The following is a 23,256-nucleotide window of genomic DNA, read 5'->3' as shown; positions in this document are numbered from 1 at the left end:
ACAAAGCAATAAGGGAGCCTGCAGAGAAATCAACCAAAACCATTTGACGGATCTTTCCCTTTCCCCAAGAAAGCTACAGCGATCGATCCTGGAGCACCAATCGATCAGAAGTGCTGGCTGATCTGAAAAGTTGCAGCTGAAGTATATGTGTCTGGTCCAAGCAGCGAACCATTTTTTTTTTTTTTTGCGGGGTTTTAAACGGTTTGGGGCTTGCTGGTTTAAGCCTGTCGGTAGCTTGGCTCCTCCTCGTCTTCCCACCGTGATTTCTCATTATGTTTCAGTCTGGTCTCTTCTGTCTAAAAAGCCAATAAGTGAAGGTCGGTCTGTTAAGAGAAGGGGTGGGGAACCCTCAGCCTGCGGGCCAAATCTGGCCCACCATGTTGTCTTCCCCAGAGCACTCCTACTTGCCCGATATTATTATAGGTGATGTCAGGTGTGGGGCAGGTGGAGACTTGGCTGCTCACCTGTCAATCGACTGCCACCATTAGGGTATCGGATAATTGACAGAGGAGTGGTCCTGCCCACCTATCAAAGTTGGCCCTATCAAAGATCTGGCCTGCTAGATGGAAAAGGCTCCTCACCCCTGCGTTCAGGTGAATGGGGTGCTGCCCTACCAACCTCAGCCTGCCTTCATCCATACTGCCTGCCTTTTTACTTACAACCAAACCAGTGAAGAAGTGGTGGCAGGCACTGGGGGAGGAAGAGGAGTGCGGGGGGAGCGCACCGCCCCCGGCAGCGCGATCCCAGTAGGGTACCATCGCGGCTGTGCCCTGCCTGCACTGGGCGCCCCTCAGGAGGCGCACCCTGCCCCCAGGACGTGCGCCAGTCTCTCCCCCACCTGCTCTCTGCCCCCTGGTGCCGGAGCATGAAGCTTGGCCACTGGTGGGAGGAACCAGCTGGGGAACCCACGTGAGAAGAAGGCTCAGAGCCTGGGGATCGGTGGTGGGGCAAGGATGAGTGGCCCAAAGGAGAAGACTGGGAAGAGGAGGTGTCGGAAACTGAAGGAGTAACAGGGCTTAGTGAGCAGGGAGAGTATCTGTGGCAGAAAGCAGTCCAGAATCAGAGTCCAGAATCAGATCAGAGGCAGAAGAAAAGGCTGGAGAGGAGGGGTGGGCAAGAGGCAGAGATGAGTCAGGCTGGTGAAGAAACCAGGGAGCTTCCCCGCTCCTGCTGTGACAAGCTCCCCTTTCCCCTGAAGCTCCTTGCAGAACCAGGAGAGGCATGCAGAGGGCGGAGATGTTCACTTCACACAGGAGCAGTCTCTGATTGCTTGGGAGAAAACCTAGAGAGGAAGGGACTTAGGCAGCTGTGGGGATGCGGGGATTTTCAGCAACTGCTTTATGGGGGCAAGACCTGCCAGAGATAAGTTGCTTTGCCCACTAGGCCTGAGCAGATCCCATTTTTGTCAATAAAGAGTCCACTCCAACTTGCACGGTGTGATTTAGTGCTGGCTCCCTCCTGACACCAAGCAGGTTTTGCCCTGGCTCCAGTCTTGCCACGTCCAGCCCTGACCTGGTACTGTAGCAGAAAAGCAAATCTTAGCTGGTTTCAGAGCGGCCAGCCTGACGGCACACAAGTCACACCTGATGCCTCCGTCCACTGGGTGCTACCGGTGCAACAAGACAAGGCAGCCCCTTGCGTGGGCTGTCGGGTGCACAGCACAGCCTCTCGTGCCATCAAATGGTCCAATCTCGTTCCTCTTCCATCGGCTACCATGGCTTGCCGAACGCAAGCCTGCTTTCTGCAGCCTTTGCGCCGGGCTGAGAGTCGGCGCTGGAACTGGGGCTGGCGGATAAGCTCTGGCTGCTGGGTGCGAGTCCGGGGAAGGGATAAGGAGGCCCTACCAAGGCCTTCTCCTCCATCAGAGACCCGGCAAAACCGTAGCCCCCTGGGTGTGGTGGAACCACACCGTTGTCGCAGGTTCGGTGTGCTTCCTGCGCCGGGTCGGCCTTCGGGTCCTGTTGCTTGCCTTGCTTCTTCATCTTGTACCGGTGGTTCTGGAACCAGATCTTCACCTGGTTGGGGGTGAGGCGGGTGACGGTGGCTAAGTGCTCACGTTCTGGGGCTGTCAGGTACCTCTGCACCTCGAACCTCTTCTCCAGCTCGTGTACCTGGGCCCGGGTGAACAGCACCCGGCGCTTCCTTTTGGACGGGTTCCCGGTGAAGAACGAGGGCGGCTTGATCACCTCGCCAATGTAGCCCAGGCAGTCGGCTCCGGCTACGCTGAACCCGGATGTCCCCACATACCTGGGGACTGGGGGTGGGGGGTGGGGAGAAGAAAGAATGAGAGCGAGTCAGGCTGTCGTTGAGAATCAAAAATTATCCTGTACAATCGTACCTTGGAAGCCGAAAGGAAGCCGTTCCGGAAGTCCGCTGGACTTCTAAAACGTTCAGAAACCAAATCACAGCTCCTGATTGGCTGCAGGAAGCTTCTGCAGCCAATCAGAAGCTGCGGAAGCCCCGTCAGATGCTCGGGTTCCAAAAGAATGTTCGCAAACCGGAACAACCACTTTCCTGGTTTGTGGCGTTTGGGAGCCAAAACATCCGAGTACCAAGGCGTTCGGGATCCAAGGTACGGCTGTCTTTTTATCTTGTGAACCAACCTGAGATCTTCAGATGAAGGCGGTGTAGAAATCAAATAATAATAATAATAATAATAATAATAATAATAATAATAATAATAATAATAATAAAATGCAGAGTCCCATTTTTTGGGGGGGAGCTCTTCGTAGCTTGTGGATCCTTGCAGATCCACACTATATGTTTAAAGTAGCAATTCCTTGTTTTTTTTCAGACCAAAATCAAAAATTCTTTCCAGTAGCACCTTAGAGACCAACTGAGTTTGTTCCTGGTATGAGCTTTCGTGTGCATGCACACTTCTTCAGATACACTGAAACAGAAGAACTGTGCGTGCACACGAAAGCTCATACCAGGAACAAACTCAGTTGGTCTCTAAGGTGCTACTGGAAAGAATTTTTGATTTTGTTTTGACTATGGCAGACCAACACGGCTACCCACCTGTAACTTTTTTCAGACCGTCACTCTCTTAGTCCCATAAATTCATCTGCAGTGACCCCTGCCCAGTAAAAGCATCGTTCGGAATAGCGGTTTGCATGACTCACCAAGGAAGCACAATAAAATTCAAAACAGCAAGAAGTGATTGTGCAACTTTTCAAAATCTAGTTGAAACTATTTAGTTTGGTTAATTCAACAAAAGTGATGCGCTTTATCCGGCCATCAAAAGCCTGGTCCTCATTTTAGCTCGACTGCTTAGCATGCGGTGCTGATAACGCCATATATTCATTTTCACTGCACCTTAAAAAGCGCACGACTTCTGCCAAATAATCCTGTGGGGTTCAGTAGGTCAAGGAAATCTTAGCTCTATGAGAGGGAAGCTACGGTTGCCAGAATTCTTTGGGGGAACTCGAGTGCTTTAAGCGTTTAATCTGTAAGAATAGGATGCTTGGCTTTCTGCCGGCAAAACTGGCACCATTTTCCAATGCGACGGATACTGGACTTTCACAAGAAGAGCCTGGCTGCAGGATCAGGCCAATGGCCCACCTAGTCCAGCGTCCTGTCCTCACAGCGGCCAAACAGATGACTCCGGGGAACCAGGACAAAAGCTGACATTATTTCCCCGAAATAACCCTGGGAATTGTAGCTTGTTGTGGGTGCTGGGAATTGTAGCTCTACTGGCCCCTTTCTTTGTGGGAAAGAATATGCTTTAAATCATAGAATCGTGGAGTTGGAAGGGACCCCGATGGACATCTGGTCCAACCCCCTGCCATGCAGGAATCTTTTGCCGAACGTGGGGCTCAAACCCACGACCCTGAGGGTAAGAGTCTCGTGCTCTACCAGTTGAGCTATCCAAAGCGAAATACTCCACTCCATTCAGTTTCTTCCCATGTGCAAAACCCACAATCAGCATCCCAAGCCACTGAGCATGCTCAGTTGTCATAGGGCTGGGTTTGGGGGGGCAGGGGGGAGTCCCCCTTAATGTGTTTCCCCACAAATCTGGGGTTCCCCCAAGCCGACTGATACTTCCCTCTTGGGTGGTGGAAGGTGCTGTTCTGACTACATACAAATAGACATAAGAAAGATGAGTTTGATTTTAGTATGTAAGATTCAGTTGCATACAATAATGTGTATTTGTCACCTATCGGGTTGTCCTAACTTTTATTGCAAGGAGCACAGAGTGCTTTCTGTCCTCACAACGGCCCTGCGAGGAAGGCTAGGCCCAGGCAGAGGACAGGCCGTAGATCAGAGTGCAGGCTTTGCAAGCAGGATGTTGCAAGCAGAAACTGTGGAGAGCTGCTGCTGCTGCTGCTGCTGCTGCTGCTGCCAACCTGTGTAGACATTACTGAGCTAGGCCATTGGTCTGTCTCGGTAAAAGGCAGCTTCCTATGTTGTTTCAAGGTCACCCAGTAAGCAACCAGGACTCTTTGGTCTAACAGTCTAACCACTTCACCACACTCCCTTCATCCATAATAACAACTTTCCGACATTAGCTGACCCGTTCCAGTGCAGGGTTCCCCTAACTTCTGATAGCGGGGGGGGGGGGGGTTCAAATTGTAGCTTCAAAAATAGGGGGTTGGCTTTTTGAGTGTGTAAGAGGCATTCCTTGCCACATCGAGCCAAGGCCCCACTCCTGGTTGGAAGGTGGCAAGCCCAGAGCGAACCTGGAAGATTTAGGACAGATAAAAGAAAGCCCTTCTTCATGCAGAGCGTAGTTAAACTGTGGAACTCCCAGCCACAAGAGGCAGGGACGGCCACCAGCGTGGATGGCTTTGAAAAGAGGATTGGACAAATTCATGAAGAAATCTTATCGATGGCTACTAGACCTGATGGCTCTGTTCTCCCTGCACACTCAGATCCACAGGAGGGAAGAGACAGCTGAGGTCCCTCGGGTTTCCCACAGGCATCTGGCTGGCCACTACGAGAACAGGATGCTGGACTAGGTGGGCCATTGGCTGATCCAGCTGCAGGCTCTTCTCACGTTCGTAACTCCTGCAGGGGTGCGACGGGCAGCCTCCTCCGAGAGCGTTTTTCTGCCACGTTTCTGCACTTGGCAGTTCAGAAGCCCGCCGACAGCCCCACGCAAGCTGCCCTACCCAACAGACATTTTGCTTGCAAAAGTTAACAACAGCAACCCATCTGACAGCCAAGAGGGCACATCACTTACATGAAGGGTAGGGTGCGTCCGCGGTGCCAGAGGCGTACCACTCTGCGTGGGCCACCCCGTTCCTGAAGTTCTCCTGCGGGTAGGCGGGCAGCTCTGCTGGGCCTGGGAATGTCCCTGGGTAGCAACCCAGCATGGAGTTCGGAGGCAGGCAGTTGCCAATGGAGAACCTGGAGCCCCCCAAAGCAGGCTGGTGGGTGCCGGGCATAAACTGGGCATAATCTTCCAGTGCCTCTGCAGCAAATGCTTTGAGGTCCTCCATGTGGACGGACCCTCCCCCCAAAAAGATGGAGGATTTAGAGCTGGGCGCTGAGTTATCCCCCCTCCAACTCTTGACCTGCTATTCTTTCCCACCCCTCTCCAGATGGACTCCGCAGCGGTGGTGATTCAAGGGGCCTTCTCCTCCTTTTATCTTAAACTCTGCGCGTTATCAGGGATTTAAGTGCTCCACCTACCGCAATGGAGGTGGAGTGGGTGGGTGCGAAGGAGCCAGCCCCTCCTCTGCAGGAGTCTAACCAAACAGCAGGAGCAAAGAAGCAGACAGTCCAAGTTAATGGAAGCGGTGAATTGGTTTGAAAACTGCCCGCTGGCGAGAGGGGAGGCTCAGTTCCCGAACCTTTAACCTGGGACATCTCGCTGGCATCACCGCAGACAAAGGTAGGGCCTACCTGTCCGCGACGAGGCCTGCTGTCTCCAGGCATACTACCCGGATGGCCGGACATTGGGTGCGGGATTTCGTTTTTGTATTTTTAATCAAGTTTCTAGTCCTCATGGCTGCAAAGTTGGCATAATTGCGAGCGGGCCGTGGCTGCTGAGATCTCGGAAGCCCCAGAGCAAGGGGAGGATGCCCCGTGGTCAGCAAACAAGGCAGTGGTGCCCCATGAACCAAATGACTTGAGCAAAGCTAACTATTGTATAAATTGCGGGACTTTGGATTCCTCCAAGGAGCAGCGATAGATCGGACAATTTCAAATGACGTTCACAATTCTTTAAGCTGTAGCTGTGATGGAATTAGTAGAATCTGCTTCTGATTTTTTTTTTTTAAAGGTGATCATTAAAAAGTAATCGAACACTCATAGAATTAAAACAGTACACAAAGATCTATTTAAGAATGCAGATGCTGTAACTACGACAACAAGAAGGTGGAAATGCATGTATTAACCTGCGCAAAGGCATTGTTTTAGGGAAATGGCATTGCAAAAAGGTGTACATTCGGCAAAATGACATACAGGGTGTGTTTTGTGTTTGTGTGTGTGTGTGTGTGTCTATTGGGGGGAAATGCACTAAGATATTGATCAATTTTCCCAGGGACTTTTTGAAAGTCCACATGGAGCCTGGCAAATAAATATCCTCTCACAGGAGGTGGTGAGGGGGAAAGGGCCCAGCTGGCCCAAAATGTCAGCTGGCCGCCTCTCTCTTGCAAAGATGCCGGTGTCCTAGGTTTGTAGGTAAAAAGAACGGCCACATTTGCCTGTTTCTGGACCACTTTTCTGAAACAGTTCTGAATACCCTCTATTGGTTTAGACATTTCTCTTCATGCCATTCTTCCCTCCCTATTTTTTGAACAACAACTTTTTATTGGTTTTTAAACAAATGCAAAAAAAGGGAACCATTAAACAATTCTTGTCCCTTTTCACTTCAACTATATATTTTTAATTTTTTTTATAAAGAATTTAGTGGTATTTCCACACAAAACAACAAATAAAAACATACATACTACATAAAATACAAACACACTACAAAATACAAATAACAATCAAATAAAACAAATACATACTTAACACCCCACCGGAACACAGGAATACACCAATATAGTTATTTTAACCTTATTTCCAATTCTTACTTAGGGGACTTCCTCACGTTCTCTCTTCTGCGTTCAATTCGAATTTACTTTAGTAACTTTATAACTATTTTAACACTCATTCACCAATATTCTTAATCTTAAACTAACATCTTATCTTATCTCAATCAATTTATTCTTAACCATAACATCTAATATAAAAAATACAATCTTAACTTCTTATACACTATTTTAACCTAACATTGTATAGCTATCACCTATTATATTCACTGATCTCACTTCAAATATCCAACTTTTCACGTTGTTTCAAATAGTCTTTGAATTTCTTCCACTCTTCTTGCACCTTCTCCTCCCTCTGGTCTTGGAGTTTCGCGGTCAGTTCTGCGAGTTACATATAGTCAATTAAATTCATCTGCCAATCTTCTATTGTTGGGAGCTCTTCACCTTTCCAGTTCTTAGCAATCAAAATTCCAGCTCTTCAGGCCAGCCAGGACAGAAGCTAGCTGGACCTGGAGTTCTTCCTGGCTGAAGCCCTCCGGCAAAATGCCACTGAGGAGAGAGAGGAACTGAACTTTAACAAAAGTTTTAGGATGACTAGCAGCTTCTGGGTATCTAACAAAGTTCTTAAATGTCACCTGGTTTTTGCTGAGTGTGTCATTTTAATGGTTTTCTAACAAACTGGTTGTTTATTTATTTATTTTTTTACAATACTCATTGCCCAATCTGAATTGAATATTTTCAATCCCACAGCTTGGGAACAAAGGAATAAAAATAAGCAGGGGAAAAATAGTATTCAAGAACCACCAAATCATATAGACCACAAATTAACAGCATTGTCACCAGTGCTTTTTTCCAGGAAAAGAGATGCTGGTACAAAGACCCACTGGCCCCACAACCCAGACCCCAGACACAAAAGCTGAGGGCTGCTTAAGAGGCCAGGGACCACCTTGGCGCAAGGCTCTGACGGGATCCTGCAGCCTCCCTGCCTCCTTCCCTAAGCTGGGAAGCGCTTGTCCAGAGGACTGCCGGACTCTGCCATCGCTGTGGGACAGAGAGCGAAGTGGACGAGCTCGCTCTGCCTACCCACTTCACGAGAAGCAGCGGCGGTAGCAGCCCCAAGGAAGGTAAATGCAGCGCCTTCTTTCTTTCTCTAGGCAGGGAGGAAGCCCATTCGCGCCACTAGCCCTTTGGTGAATGAGGAAAGCGACAAACCGAGAAGGCGGCTGCTGGCTGGGGTGTGTGTGGGGAGGAGGTCTACTTGCACCCCTCGCAGTGTGCATAGGAATTAGGTGCGGGTGGCGCTGTGGGTTAAAGCACTGAGCCTAGGGCTTGCCGATCAGAAGGTCGGCGGTTCAAATCCCCGTGACGGGGTGAGCTCCCGTTGCTCGGTCCCAGCTCCTGTCAACCTAGCAGTTTGAAAGCATGGGTATGTTTAGCCTGGAGAAGAGAAGGTTAAGGGGTGATATGATAGCCATGTTCAACAATATAAAAGGATGTCATATAGAGGAGGGAGAAAGGTTGTTTTCTGCTGCTCCAGAGAAGCGGACATGGGGGAATGGATTCAAACTACAAGAAAGAAGATTCCACCTAAACATTAGGAAGAACTTCCTGACAGTGAGAGCTGTTCGACAGTGGAATTTGCTGCCAAGGAGTGTGGTGGAGTCTCCTTCTTTGGAGGTCTTTAAGCAGAGGCTTGACAGCCATCTGTCAGGAATGCTTTGATGGTGTTTCCTGCTTGGCAGGGGGTTGGACTGGATGGCCGTTGTGGTCTCTTCCAACTCTATGATTCTATGATTCACGTCAAAGTGCAAGTAGATTAATAGGTACCGCTCCGCCGGGAAGGTAAATGGTGTTTCCGTGCGCTGCTCTGGTTCGCCAGAAGCTGCTTAGTCATGCTGGCCGCATGACCCGGAAGCTGTATGCCAGCTCCCTCAGCCAATAAAGCGAGATGAGCGCCGCACCCCCAGAGTCATCCGTGACTGGACCGAATAGTCAGGGGTCCCTTTACCTTTAATAGATAGATAGATAGATAGATAGATAGATAGATAGTCCGGCCCTCCACAAGGTCCGAGGGACAGTGGACTGGCCTCCTGCAGAAAAAGTTTGCTGATTCCGGGTTTAGGATGAGATTTTTCCTAGTTACCTAGACGGGGCTGATGAGCCCCATCTGCTCCCCACTTCCCTCTACAACCTGTGCAGAAACCGCCTTCTTGACCGTTGGACCCACCCTTAGTCTCATCCACTCCATCTGCCAGAGCCTGTCTCCACATGCAGGGGAAGTCCATAACTCATGGAGAGTTTGAGACCCATCGGCTACCCTCACGTGGTTTAACCGGCCAGTCGGAGTTGTTTCCTGGGCTGTGGCTGCTGTCGCACACTGACTGCTTCTATAATATCGAATTTGCTAAATGGATAAGACTTTGGAACATCAGTATGAAATTTACGGCGTGCACATCACTGAAGGAAAACTTGTATAAAATGATGTACCGTTGGCATCTCACTCCAATTAAATTAATGAAATTATATAAAATAGGAAGTAAATATTGTTGGAAATGTGAGGTGAAGGACGGGGAGTTTTTCCATTTGTGGTGGACATGTGATTTAGTAAAGCAGTATTGGGAAAATATCTACAATGAACTCAAAAAAATATTTAAATATACTTTTAAAAAATTACCAGAGGCATTCCTCCTAGGAATGGTAGGACCAGAGATTAAGAACTCTGATCAAAAGTTCTTTTTGTATGCCACAACAGGGGCGAGACTACTGCTGGCACAGGTCTGGAAACAAAAGGCAATACCAACTGTGCAGCAATGGCAACAGAAAATCACAGAATATATGGAAATTGCAAAAATGACAATGAGAGTCAGACAGCAGGGGGATGAAATGTTTAGAAAAGAATGGGGAAAGTTTACTGAATATTTGGATAAGGTATGCAAGACGTGAATATTGATATATAACTCACGGCGTATAAGAATGAAGAAGGTATTATAAATAAATGTCAGAAGGCGAAAATATGTAACATGGGAGGATATATAATTTGGAAGTGGGATTGGTATAATAATGAGAATGGTGTAGAGGGGGAAATTTAAATGTGTGGTAAGCAATTTGACGTGCGAAGTATAGATGTAAGATATAAGGAAGACATAATATGAAAGAAGGGAAGTGCATGGAATTGAAATTTAAATGTTTTGTGTGATTTAATTTTTATTATTCTATAATTTTTATTTGTAAATCTATTGTAACAACTTATGGTTTGTACTTAGTTAAAATAAAATAAAAACTATTTACATGGAGAGCTGACTGCAGGGTGGGGCCCAAGGGGGACAAACTACCCCAGAAGGAGCATGATGTGTCACCCACCAGGTGCACTACCCCTCCCTTAACACCCCATTGTCTCTGGAGGGCATCAGCTTAGGAAAAAAGGTGTCAAAGGGGAGCCATGTTATTTTCTGTGGGTCCACTAGGAGGGGGTAGAAACCCATTTCCTGGTTTCTGATTCCTGCTGGCATTGACTTTACAGACTCTCTGGACATAAATGGCTTGCTTATATACTGTATACTTGAAGAGTTTTACCAGGGCAGTCAGGCCTGGTAACAACTGGCCTGGCATCCAGGATTGCGCTTTGATCTCATGATCCTGGCTTGCAAATGAAAGATGACATAGCCCCTCGTTTGTGGTCTGCCTCTGCTTTTGATTCACAGAACTGTCACGCAAGACACGCATACCTTGTAGGACAACAGCCGCTTCTGCTTCTGCTGTTCGACTTTGATGTGCCACAATAAATCAGCCACACCCCAGCACAACTAATCGGGTAACATCTGTGCATAAGGGAAATGCCAAGCTGATTTTATGCAACAAACTCGGCTTTCAATCACAGATCTAGAGCAAATCATAGCCCTGCCCTGACCTGTTATGGATAAAGGCACATTATGCCCTTTTGCACGTACATGAGTGCAATGCTCAATTCTCCACCCTCTTCCCACATAACCAGAAAGGGGGAAACAACTGACACAGCTATGGTAATGTTCTCTGCTCATTTCTGTCTTTCCTTGGGGGTTTTTAAGCAAGGTTGGGTGGCCGTCTGCCATGGATGCTTTAGCTGAGATTCTTGTATTGCAAGGGGTGGACTAGAGCAGTGTTTTTCAACCTTTTTTGGGCAAAGGCACACTTGTTTCATGAACAAAATCACGAGGCACACCACCATTAGAAAATGTTAAAAAATGTTTAAAAAATTAACTCTGTGCCTATATTGACTATATATAAAGTAATTTTTCAATTTTTCCCATGGCACACCAGGCAACATCTCGCGGCACACTAGTGTGCCGCGGAACAGTGGTTGAAAAACACTGGACTAGAGGACCTTTGGGGTCCCTTCCAACTCTACAAATCTATGTGTAAGGTTCACGTGATGGTGCTTACGAGTAACGAAGCAGGAACCCAAAAAGTCTTTTGGCAGTTTATTGATGCTTTTGAATTATGGTGCTGGAGGAGACCCTTGAGAGTCCCATGGACTGCAAGAAGATCAAACCTATCCATTCTTAAAGAAATCAGCCCTGAGTGCTCACTAGAAGGACAGATCCTGAAGTTGAGGCTCCAGTACTTTGGCCACCTCATGAGAAGAGAAGACTCCCTAGAAAAGACCCTGATGTTGGGAAAGATGGAGGGCACAAGGAGAAGGGGACGAGAGAGGATGAGATGGTTGGACAGTGTTCTCGAAGCTACTAACATGAGTTTGGCCAAACTGCAAGAGGCAGTGAAGGATAGGCGTGCCTGGTGTGCTCTGGTCCATGGGGTCACGAAGAGTCGGACACGACTGAACGACTGAACAACAAAAATTTACAGTGCAGAGCTACAAAAAGCATGTCTGTCTCAGTCGCTGGCAGAATCCGGGAGTGGCCCCTTCTGGCTCCTTCCCCAACATAAGAGCCTCAGCACCCCAAATCTCCTCCTACCCTCCTTGCGTTTCATCCCTCTGCGCAACTAGGGTGCCGGAACTGGTGTGCTTCCCTCCTGACCAGCAGAGCGAGGTGAGGTGTTGGGGCTCTCAGCAGCATCCCCGAGCCCTCTCCTCTCCCAGCTGGCCCCTTCCCCTTCCTCCCCACTGGAGGTGCGGCTGATCAAAACGCATTGCATTTAGTTCCCCGACACTATTGATTCTATGAATATAGTGTGTTGGGGGAACTGAAAATAATGTCGATATATTTCACATGTGGCAACCAGTGGGCCCCTTTGGTTTCAGATGGGTGAAATTGAGTGTATACTGACCAAACTAACCTTCCCCGTGTATAATTTGATCAAGGAGGCTTAGTTTGGTGAGAATCCATTATCCATTTCCAGAGAGCTAAATCCATTACTTCTGGCCAATGAGCTGCCATAGCTGCTAGAGGGCTGTGAAAATTTGTGTTCCATGTACTTTCTGAAATATTTTTCAGCTCTTCCACCCGACTAACCTCTCCTGCAAACCAGGTGCGTATTCTGTGTGGTGCAAACAAAACGCTTGTTTCCACTAACAGGCTGGGCGAAAGCACGGCACTATCTGTTCCAGTGATTCAGGGTGGAAACTCTGCGCTTTCGCTAAAGGACAACACAGGCATGAAGAAATCAAGAAAACCATGTGTGAATTAAAGATGTCAGCTGAATCTGGCCGAATATGGGAACTGCGAGGTTCAGTGCTAACAGCCAAGACAGCACGGAAAAGTACAAGTTTGTTCCCTCGGGCCTGAGCAACAAGTGGTGTGTGCTTGATGTTGTTTTCTGCCATTTCTCATGCTGTTAAGACTTCACATCTGTGATCTGGCATGAAGTGGGATTGATGGGATGTCATTTGTCCCAGCAAATTTCCCTAGTAACTTCCAGTTACTTAGGTTTTCTGATTTCTTGAGAAGATCTTCCTCCAGCATGTGCAGAAAACACCCCTCTTGACTGTTGGATCCACTCTTGGTCTCATCTGCTCAATCTGTCAGAGCCTGTCTGGCTACCTGTTTTGGGCAGCCAGTTGAAGCCATTCCTGGAGTGCGGCTGACACAGCTTCTTGGAACCATGGGTGAGAGCTGAGTGCAGGGTGGGGACCAATGGTAGACAAACCACCCCAGAAGGAGCACATGCCCCCCACCAGAGGTGCTACCCCTCCCCTAACACACCCCCATAAACCCCAAACCTATTTGCCAAAACCTGGGTGGTGTACATGAAAATATAAGACAGCAGTAATCACAGCAGTAAAAGCATCAATGGAATTTACTTCTAAGAAATTTATTCTAAGTATGCAAACCTAGACAGCATCTTAAAAAGCAGAGACATCACCTTGCCGACAAAGGTCCATATAGTTAAAGCTATGGTTTCCCCAGTAGTGATGTATGGAAGTGAGAGCTGGACCATAAAGAAGGCTGATCACCGAAGAATTGATGCTTTTGAATTACGGTGCTGGAGGAGACTCTTGAGAGTCCCATGGACTGCAAGAAGATCAAACCTATCCATTCTGAAGGAAATCAGGCCTGAGTGCTCACTGGAAGGACAGATCCGGAAGTTGAGGCTCCAGTACTTTGGCCACATCATGAGAAGAGAAGACTCCCTGGGAAAGACCCTGGTGTTGGGAAAGATGGAGGGCACAAGGAGAAGGGGACGAGAGAGGATGAGATGGTTGGACAGTGTTCTTGAAGCGACTGGCATGAGTTTGGCCAAACTGCGGGAGGCAGTGGAGGATAGGGGTGCCTGGGGTGCCCTTGTCCATGGGGTCACGAAGAGTCAGACACGACTGAACGACGACAACAACAACAACAACAAGTATGCATAGGATTGGGCTAAAGGATCATAGCCTTGCTTGTAAGTATGTTCCACTGGAATTAACAGGCCAAGCCCATAAAATTTGATTATTTCTGCAGAGGGCTGTGAAAAATCAGATGTTACAGGCTGCCCTTCCTACCATTCCTGAGCATTGCCCATGCAATGTCAGATCAACATCTGGAGAACCACAGACTGTGCCATTTTTGCTCTCTGCGTATCCCTCGCTCCAAGTTCAAGCATGGTTGGCTTTTAACACGCGTTCGGGTTATTTAGGAGCCGCCTCTCACCACTCAACTGCTTAATGTTGCAGAGCCAAAGTCTTTCCTTCCTTCCAGAATGTTCCCGCTAGTTGCTAACCAGGCGCTTTTAATAAAATAACAGGCCGTATTGTAACCCTGTCGATTTTCCAAGCTCTTTTTTCCTTTGCGGGCCCGGCGACACGTGAAACCCTCGCTTTGCACCTGCGAGCCGCGGCCTCCTAGTGTCTGGTCGCGGCGGGGTTGGGACGATACCATAACAAGAGAAGGGGGGGAGGAAAGAGAGGTGGTATTCTTCTGCTCCTTTTTCTAGTTAATGGTCTCGAGCGGCCGGCACAATTGTGTCTGCGCGCTGGTGCCTGTTATATGGAGGAGGTGGGGGCGGGGGAGGGAGATGCGGAAAAGAGAAGATGGAAAAGAGGGTGGTTTCCCCATTTCCCGCCTCCCCTACTTTCGCGGTCACAGTGGTGTCGTCCGAACGTCGAGATAAAATACTCCTTGCAGCAAGGTTCCGAAGTAGAACGTTGGAGGCCTGAACTGCGCATCTCCTGCTGCTGGTAGAGCCACAGTGTCCACCGTCGCCATGCATGTCAAAATCAAGGTGGTGTATTGGTAAGAAGCCATTGCAAGAATATATATATATATATATTTGCTATTGTTGCTGCTGCGGTTATTGTGCTCCTCTCCGCCTTCATTTTATTTGATTGCTGGGAACGCTGTTCGTCTGAACGGGCCATTCCTTAAAAGGCGAACAGATTTTTCTACTATTTTCTACTATTTTACTATTGTATAAGCTTTATGCTACTGCATCATCCATTTGCCTCGTGCATGTGGCGAAGGAGACTCGAGCCCTCCGATGCTCAATATTAACCCCGCAAGGTTCCGCGTTGGGGTTTGCTGCCGAGCAGGCTGATGGCGCCACGCCTCTCGAAGTCGTTTCCTTCGTTGCTGCGGTGGTGGTCTTGCTGTTACTTCTAGAGCAAGATCTCTCCGTAGACGACAGTGAAAATGGCAAAGGAAGGCCTCAGACAAGCCGGTTTCTCTGCCTGTGGGTGTTTGGGTAACCTGGGGAGGGAGATTCCTATGGCACCTCTTGATTGAAGGTTGGTCGTTTCGTGGACTAGGGACCTCTTGAGTATGGCGACTCAGAAGCCCAAAGTCACTTGGTATGGGTGACCCATCGGTTTATTGCAACATGAATTCTGGATCTTGGTACTTTGGCAGCTCTGTTTCATGCATTTTAATTGCATTTATAACTTGTTATATAATCCAGACTGAAGTGTACTAAATGCCCCTATTAATGTGCAGCTTTGTTGAAATATTTATAGTACTTACAAAGTTTTTCAGGATTATATATATTTCTTAAGGGAACACATGGTATCTGATTGCAGAAGAACAGTAATTGCTGGAAAGCGTGTCTCTCTAAGATTTGTGCTACCAAAGGGTAGTAGCAGTAAACTCAGGATATTCAGTGGTAACTGGGTAAAGTAGGTAACATGAAGCCAAGATTTGGGTAGCCTCACTTCCAGAAATGTAACATCGAGGATCCCTATCACAGGACAGTTCAATGTGGTGTCCTTTTTGCACAGAGAGAGCATTCAGTGGCGTTGCTCAAACTTCTGTTTCTTCAGCAGGAAAGTAGCGGACAAATTTTGACTAAGCAAACTTCGGAGCACAGTTGGCTAATCCTGGCACCAGATCTGGCAACAGTTCATTAGTTTTGAGTGACGGTTACAGGTTGCCTCTGATGCGCAGGCAGCTCAGTCAAAACAACTCCCTGTATGAGCACCAGATCACTGGATCTTCTGCTAGAGAGCAAGTCCCAAGTGTTTAAATGTAAGCCTCAAGCCTCTCTGTGTTGCAAGTGTCAACACAGCCAGGAAAGCAAAATTGGAAGAGGTATCTCTCTCTACACGAGTTAAGGATTAAAAGCAATAATTATTTTGGGTTTATTTGTAATGCCCAATGACCCACTTGCACAGGCTTTAGGCCCCACTTGTGAGTCGTGACCCACAAGTTGGGGAAATGTTGGACTAGCAGAGTCCACTTCTTTAGATTGATGCGAGCAGTTTTGTACGGTGCTTGACATGAATCCGCCGTTGATGTCCACATTCCCACAGATAGACAAATGAAGGCCCCCATGTTAAGCTGTGCATGGTGTGTCACTGGCCGGTTGTCTTCATAAATGTAGCTGTCAGTGGTCATATGGTAATTCAAGAAATTCTTTGCTCACCATAAAAAAGAAAACCCAAGCAATGGAAATGTTTATTAGAAACTTGGAGAATTACAAAAGTGAAAATGGATCCCCAAACCTTCCTTGTTTTTAGTGGCTTCCTCTTCTTTACAAAACTTCAAATGATGCTTTGAACTTGAGGTCTGCAGATGTACTTGGTCATAACTTTTGAAAAAGTCGGGCTCTAGCCAGCTAGGCACCTGTTTAATGGTCCTATTCAGTGGCATGAAAGAGAGAGTTTTGGATCCGACACCTGATCTCGCTGACATATAAACTGTCTTCTACCTCCTGCTTCTGAGAGTCTTCCTGAATATGCCTGTTTGAAGGGCTGTGGGCATTGTCTGGTTTAAGTTACCAAGGCTGTCTGTGATGTTTCACCTCTTGGAAGTGAGTAAGCAGAACACAGGGCTCTTAACTTTGCCCTTGGATTCAGTATCAAGAAAAGCTATTCTGTACTGTTACAAAAAAAGACTAACATCATGGCCACTGGTCCCATCACCTCCTGGCAAATAGAAGGGGAAGAAATGGAGGCAGTGAGAGATTTTACTTTCTTGGGCTCCATGATCACTGCAGATGGTGACAGCAGTCATGAAATTAAAAGACGCCTGCTTCTTGGGAGGAAAGCAATGACAAACCTAGACAGCATCTTAAAAAGCAGAGACATTGCCTTGCCGACAAAGGTCCATATAGTTAAAGCTACTATGGTTTTCCCAGTAGTAATGTACGGAAGTGAGAGCTGGACCATAAAGAAGACTGATCGCTGAAGAATTGATGCTTTTGAATTATGGTGCTGGAGGAGACTTTTGAGAGTCCCATGGACTGCTAGAGGATCAAACTTATCCATCCTTAAAAAAATCAGCCCTGAGTGCTCACTGGAAGGGCAGATCCTGAAGTTGAGGCTCCAGTACTTTGGCCACCTCATGAGAAGAGAAGACTCCCTAGAAAAGACCCTGATGTTGGGAAAGATGGAGGGCACAAGGAGAAGGGGACGACAGAGGATGAGATGGCTGGACAGTGTTCTCGAAGCAACTAGCCTGAGTTTGGCCAAACTGCGGGAGGCAGTGAAGGATAGGCGTGCCTGGCGTGCTCTGGTCCATGGGGTCACGAAGAGTCGGACACGACTGAACGACTGAACAACAACACTGTTACAATCTGTTAGTCGACCTTGTAAATGAGTCCATAAATGTTAGCTCGCCTGCTCTTTCATGCTAGCCATGGAGGGCATCTGGAAAAGTGGATTGAAACTTTAATGGGATCAAAAGTTGTAGGGACCCATAGAAGTTATTTTCCTGGCTCCATTTGATTGCTAGACAGAAGGGGAGCTGGTTAAGGGATCTGACTAGTTGCAGGTGGCCTGGTGACTACAGAACCCAGTTCATGGCCGGTGAGTGGAGATTATGGGAGTTGTAGTGCAGCCACAATTTCCATCTTTGCTTGGTGCTCAATGTGATGTTGCAGTAATGCTTGCTTTTTTTTTTACTTTTCTTGTAGTGGGGCCTGAGGATACAGTCCCAAGGTGAGTAGATCCTTCTGCCTGATTTGTAGCAAAAACACATCTGGTCTGCAGCCTGGCTGAAAGAACCAAAAGTAACTGCTGGTTGGATATGGTGCAGCAGTTATTGCAGGACCCAAGCAATATTTGCTAGCACAGTAGAGTCATGCCTGTATTAGTGCACCACATATTTCGGTTCCAGGGTTTCTAATTTTGGGCTGGGCTATGACGGTTCCGCTGGTAGAGAACAGAAAACGCCAGCATCTGGAGGAAAGGCGGTTGGGAGGGAAGGTCCCCTCAAATTGATCTGGATCTTTCTGCATCCTACAGAACATGGGAAGCTGCCTTATACTCAGTATTCTTGACACTGACCGGCAGTGATTCTCCAGGGTTATGGATAGTGTTTCTCTTCCAGCCGTACCTGGAGATTTCCGGGATTGATCCTTGGACCTTTAGCACTCAAAGATGTGCTCTGCTGCAGAACCACAGCCTTTCTCATGGCTTGCATGTGCTAATTGAGCACAGGGGTTGAGTCTGAGCTGTTGGCAATGCAAAGCATAGGCCTCCCTCCTCTCCTGATTCTGATTCTGGACTACTTTCTGCCACAGATTCTCCCTGCTCACTAAGCCCTGTTACCTCTTCAGCTTCTGACACCTCCTTTTCCCGGGCTTCTCCCTCTGACCACTCATCATCATCCCACCACCACACCCCTGGCTCTGAGCCTTCTTCCCTTGGGGTTCCCCAGCTGGTGCCTCCCAGCATCTCTCTGTGTCCAACCAGTCCATGAGTGCTTAGGGAGGGCTTTAACTTTCTCTGATAACCACAGCTGTGAGTCGATGTTTCTGAACTCTTAAACAACTTCTCCCTCCTCCTCTTGCTTGTAGTATCAGCAGCTCAAGAAGGAACTCGAAAAGGAGTTTCCGGGCAAGCTGGAAATGGTGAGTGGATCCAGGTGCTGCTACCACAAGTCGTCTTGCTGACCTGCGACCCATGCAATTTATGGCGATTCGTGGTGATTTAAGCAGCAGGAGGGAAGGAATTGGGCATTTCGGTTGCCTCTTAGCGTGGAATGCAAGATACACTTTAACTCAAGGCCCTCCGGGGCCCTGACACACACACACACCCTCAACAAAAGCACCTGGTATGGACTGAAAACCTGCGGCATTGCATGTCCTGACTTGTTTTGCAGAAACCACTGTAAACCAGTGGCTACCTTTGGCAAAGATCTCCATGCTCCAGATCGTCCCCTTCAACTTCAATACCCAGGATGGTGTTGACTGTGTTCTAGGCTGATGATTCAGCTGGCTAGGTCATTAATTCTGTAAACAGAACTAATAAAGGTAAAGGTACCCCTGACCGTTATGTCCAGTCGCGGACGACTCTGGGGTTGCGGCGCTCATCTCGCTCTATAGGCCTAGGGAGCCGGCGTTTGTCTGGAGACAGCTTCCGGGTCATGTGGCCAGCATGACTAAGCCGCTTCTGGCGAACCAGAGCAGCGCACAGAAACGCCGTTTACCTTCCCGCCAGAGCAGTACCTATTTATCTATTTGCACTTTGACGTGCTTTCGAACTGCTAGGTGGGCAGGAGCTGGGACCGAACAACATGAGCTCACCCCATCACGGGGATTCGAACCGCTGACCTTCTGATCGGCAAGCCCTAGGCTCTCTGGTTTAACCCACAGCGCCACCCGCGTCCCTAAACAGAACTGAGGCAACACCGGATTCCTCCATCTACACCCAGTACTGTCTGCTGAGTACATTTTACGTGCAACTCTGGTTCTCCCTGCCCCCAAACTCCTATCCCTCCCTAAAAAGCACCTAGAGCTTTCTTCCTTGGTAAAGTTCAGTGGGAAAAGATCCCACGCATAGCCATGCTTAGCAACCTTATATCAAACGTTCAGCTTGGCTGCCGTTCTTGGCAGCTTGGGAAATAAGATGTTGTGATCTGAGAACTAAATAATGACCAACTAATTGTTGGGTTTGTACTCTCCCTAAAGAAAAGGAACCCATCTTCTTGCCTCCAGCATGCCCCAGTCGTCTTCTGAGGTGCACAGGAGATGTCGCAGTAGATGGTCTGGCGACATCCTGCACGTGGGAGGGCTGGGTGAATGGGGAGGCAATGCTGCTAGGCGACTCCTGTCGCTGTCCAGAAACGCTTGAAGAAATTGTGGCGTGCTTGCATCTAATGATTATCCAAGACGCGCAATGGCTCCTTAAGGTGGTTTCATCCCCTCCCACCGCTTTCTACCTAGATTGGCGAAGGGACTCGTGAGGTCACAGGATGGTTTGAAGTCATGGTGGCTGGGAAGCTTGTGCATTCCAAAAAGGTGAGCCGTTCTGGGAGCCCTGCTTGGGAAGACAGTGGAAGGCCAATTCTTGAGCACATAGCTATGCAAGGTGGGGAGTGGTTGCAGGTTACTCTCCGACACTAGAAAACACAATTTGGCAACCTTACAATATTTTGCCTCTCTCTCTCTGAACTGTAGAATAAAAAAAATCCTTCTAGTAGCACCTTAGAGACCAACTAAATTTGTTATTGGTATGAGCTTTCGTGTGTGCTACTAGAAGGAATTTTTTTTTTTATTTTGTTTTGCCTATGGCAGACCAACACAGCGACCTACCTGTAACTTGAACTGTAGAGGTTTTAGATTATTTGCTGGGTTGGTGGGTTTCTCTCTTCAAGATGGGGGAATTTTCAGAGAGGTGTGTGCATGTTTTAAATTTGCTATCTTAAATACCATCTTAAGCCAATTTATTAGCTTGTAGCCCTTCGGGTATTGTTGGTCTGCAGCTTCAGGCAGAAGCTGGTACTTAAATGCCCTCATAGTCCTTTGTTATTCCCCCCCCAGAAAAAAAAACACAAGCAGGCAAAGTGGAGGTGTTTATCTAATCCATATGGGCCTAAACATTTTATTTATATAAGTTTTTTATTGTTAAATTGCTTTGGGATGCTTCCTGGCAAGGGATTTCTAGATGAAGTGGATGAAAATAAAGAACAAATTATCAAGCAGGCAAGAATGCAGCTTGTCCTATAATAAAAAAAAACTAAGCTAAAATAATATTATTTGTACCCTGCTCATCTTTTCAGCGCATACTAAAACTTAATAAAGCACTAAACATTAAAAACTTCCCTATACAGGGCTTTGGGCAAGTGCAAATCTAAGAGTTCAAAAAGGAAAAAAGAACTTCTGCGCTGAGAAGCCAAATTCTGCGAGTGGCATAAATAAACTCTACAGTTGCATCGTAATGTAGCACCCAAAGACCAGTGTGTACCAACTCTGTGTCCTCGTGGCATCGATCTGACCCTACACTGTAAAGGAGCCCTAGGCGGACAATGATCAAGCTGGTAGCTTCTGAAACTTTTTTAGACAGGTGGGATGGGGACTTCCTTTTCTGACCTTTCTTTTTCTTTCTTTCTTTCTGCCAGAATGGAGATGGCTTTGTAGATGATAGTGCCAAGCTGAAGAAGATAATCATGGCCATCAAAGCCGCCTTGGCATAAGGACGGCTAGAAGAATGCACCAACAGCTTAATGCTTAGCAGAGGTAAAAACAACAACCCGTAAATATTTCTGCCTGTAATACATGTGCTGTCAAAAGTCTTGGCTCCACGGTGGGGTCTGTACTAGGATCAAACTGCTCTTTCACCCTAGTGCTTGCAATATTGTTCAGTTGGGCTAGGCTTTCTCAAAAACTGTAGTAGGCACACTCCCATTATGATCAGGTCTCTCTACTGCTGGGCCTGCTTAATACCCTAGTTAGGGGGGTGTATCTACGTGATGATGCCAAATTACTTTGTCTGATACTGATTTGAAGCCTACATTTGGCTAGAATGTATACTTCTAAATGGTTTTGTCCTGTCTTGCTAATAGCGTGAACCAAAAACAGCTATGTGAGTCAGTGGCAGCTCAAAATCAAGTGATCTTTTGATTTTGCTGATCAGCATCCTTGGGGCATGTCTCTGAGCATGTGCAGAGTTCTAATCCACACCTACATATGGGGAATGCAGTCTTTTGTCAGGCTGCATACAATAGCATCTTCTGCCCTCTTTACGTGCCACGCTTGAAGCATTTAGCATAGCTGGCGGGGCAAGTGGGTGGCAGCTTGGGGGAGCAGTTGCTCATGTGCACTTCCAGCAGCAAAATCACATAACCGCATTGTCTTTCTCTTCCTTGCTCAGAAGCTCAAAGAAAAATCCGTTTTGTTCACCTTGGCCGAGCGCTTGATGACGGGAGCTGCTGAAACGTCACCCGACACCTGGCAGTTGCCTGAAAACCCTTGCGTAGGATGCCAGCTTGAGCAAAGCCTGATGGGAGAATTTGAGCTCTGAATAAGATGCACTTTTGACACCTGTGTGCTGGCCTGGGCGGGGCCCAGCAACTACAGTGCCTAACACCGTGGTGTTGTGTATTCAGTGTGTGCTTTCTCTGTAGTTCTTGTTTTAATCAGATATACTAATGGTGGAAACTCTGATTCTGGATCTCAGTGGAGGGTAGGCATTGTAGAGCCCTCTCAACAAACAACTTGTTCTGGCTTCTTAGATCACGGAATGCTCTTGGGTGCGTTTGCCTTCTGTGAGTTGGCAACTTAAAATACGCTTACACAGTGCTTACACAACATGGTGGAATCCGATTCCTTTTCCACCCCCCAAAATTTACCTTTTCATTTAACCGACTCTGTAGGCCGAAAACATGCAACTTGAGTATTCTTTCTTGTTCCTTTCCCACCCCACTCCCGATTTTCACGTTGCAAGATGGAAAAAAAAGTTGAATCCATTTGCCATCCAATAAAATACATTTCAAGTTGTAACCTGTGTGGAAACAATTTATTCTCTTGCATATTTGTGCTTAACTACACAAAGGTGAGGCATAAGATATCTACATTTTTACACCAATATTTTAACCTTTTATAATTTACCTCCACCCCCGTCGTTCAGCCCGGGAACGGAGATCCAGCACCAAGGGCCTTCTTGGTAGTGGCACCCACCCTGTGGAACGCCCTCCCATCAGATGTCGAGGAGATAAGAAACTATACAACCTCTGGAAGACCTCTGAAGGCAGCCCTGTATAGGGAAGCTTTTTAAGGTTTAATGTTTTATTACGTTATGTATGTTGGAAGCTGCTCAGAGTGGCTGGGGCAACCCAGTCAGATGGGCAGGGTACAAATAATAAATTAATATCATTATTTCCAGATTAAGGTCTTAAGCCACCGTAGATCAAAGCTGAGCTTATATGAGTGACATGGATGAATGGCTGCCTTGTATTCCATGCCCATTTCATCCTGTGATTGAGGTTTTGTAGTTTATCTTCTCCCATCCCCGTAAAGTGAAAGCGTAACTTCTTGTAGCCTGTATACCCTCTTCTGAAAAGAGATCCAAGTGCTAAAGACCACCATAGGGTTATTGGGATGAATAAAACTCTGCAAATAAATACTTATCTCTTCCTCCCCTTAAGGCATGTGTGAAATTTGATTTCGAATCTTCATAAATGTGTGACGTCTGCTGTAATCAGAAAAA

At 47.4% G+C, this 23,256-nt stretch overlaps 2 protein-coding genes across 3 annotated transcripts; one reads left to right on the top strand and one right to left on the bottom strand.

Annotated features, from left to right (window-relative positions):
- Positions 1-1,509: 1,509 nt before the first annotated feature.
- LOC117052437 (homeobox protein Nkx-2.4-like) lies at positions 1,510-5,444 on the bottom strand. The gene is made up of 2 exons (XM_033159359.1): positions 5,183-5,444; positions 1,510-2,254 (listed from the first exon to the last, which is right to left on the bottom strand). The coding sequence occupies exons 1-2, from the start codon at positions 5,439-5,441 to the stop codon at positions 1,710-1,712; spliced, it is 804 nt and encodes a 267-aa protein (XP_033015250.1). The 5' UTR covers positions 5,442-5,444; the 3' UTR covers positions 1,510-1,709.
- A 9,101-nt stretch (positions 5,445-14,545) lies between these two features.
- On the top strand, positions 14,546-22,387 carry SELENOW (selenoprotein W). Of its 2 annotated transcripts, none has more exons than XM_033158412.1 (6): positions 14,546-14,629; positions 17,742-17,766; positions 18,627-18,680; positions 19,995-20,069; positions 21,170-21,287; positions 21,925-22,387. In XM_033158412.1, the coding sequence occupies exons 1-5, from the start codon at positions 14,601-14,603 to the stop codon at positions 21,242-21,244; spliced, it is 258 nt and encodes an 85-aa protein (XP_033014303.1). In that variant the 5' UTR covers positions 14,546-14,600; the 3' UTR covers positions 21,245-21,287; positions 21,925-22,387. The 2 variants fall into 2 exon arrangements, with proteins under 2 accessions (XP_033014303.1, XP_033014302.1); XM_033158411.1 differs by having other exon boundaries at positions 21,922-22,387.
- The last annotated feature ends 869 nt before the right edge of the window (positions 22,388-23,256 follow it).

The sequence above is a fragment of the Lacerta agilis genome, chromosome 8 (assembly GCF_009819535.1).
Source record: "Lacerta agilis isolate rLacAgi1 chromosome 8, rLacAgi1.pri, whole genome shotgun sequence".
Lineage (NCBI taxonomy): Eukaryota > Metazoa > Chordata > Lepidosauria > Squamata > Lacertidae > Lacerta > Lacerta agilis.
Note: the sequence above shows the minus strand (reverse complement) of the source record. Positions and strands in the feature narration are given on the sequence as shown.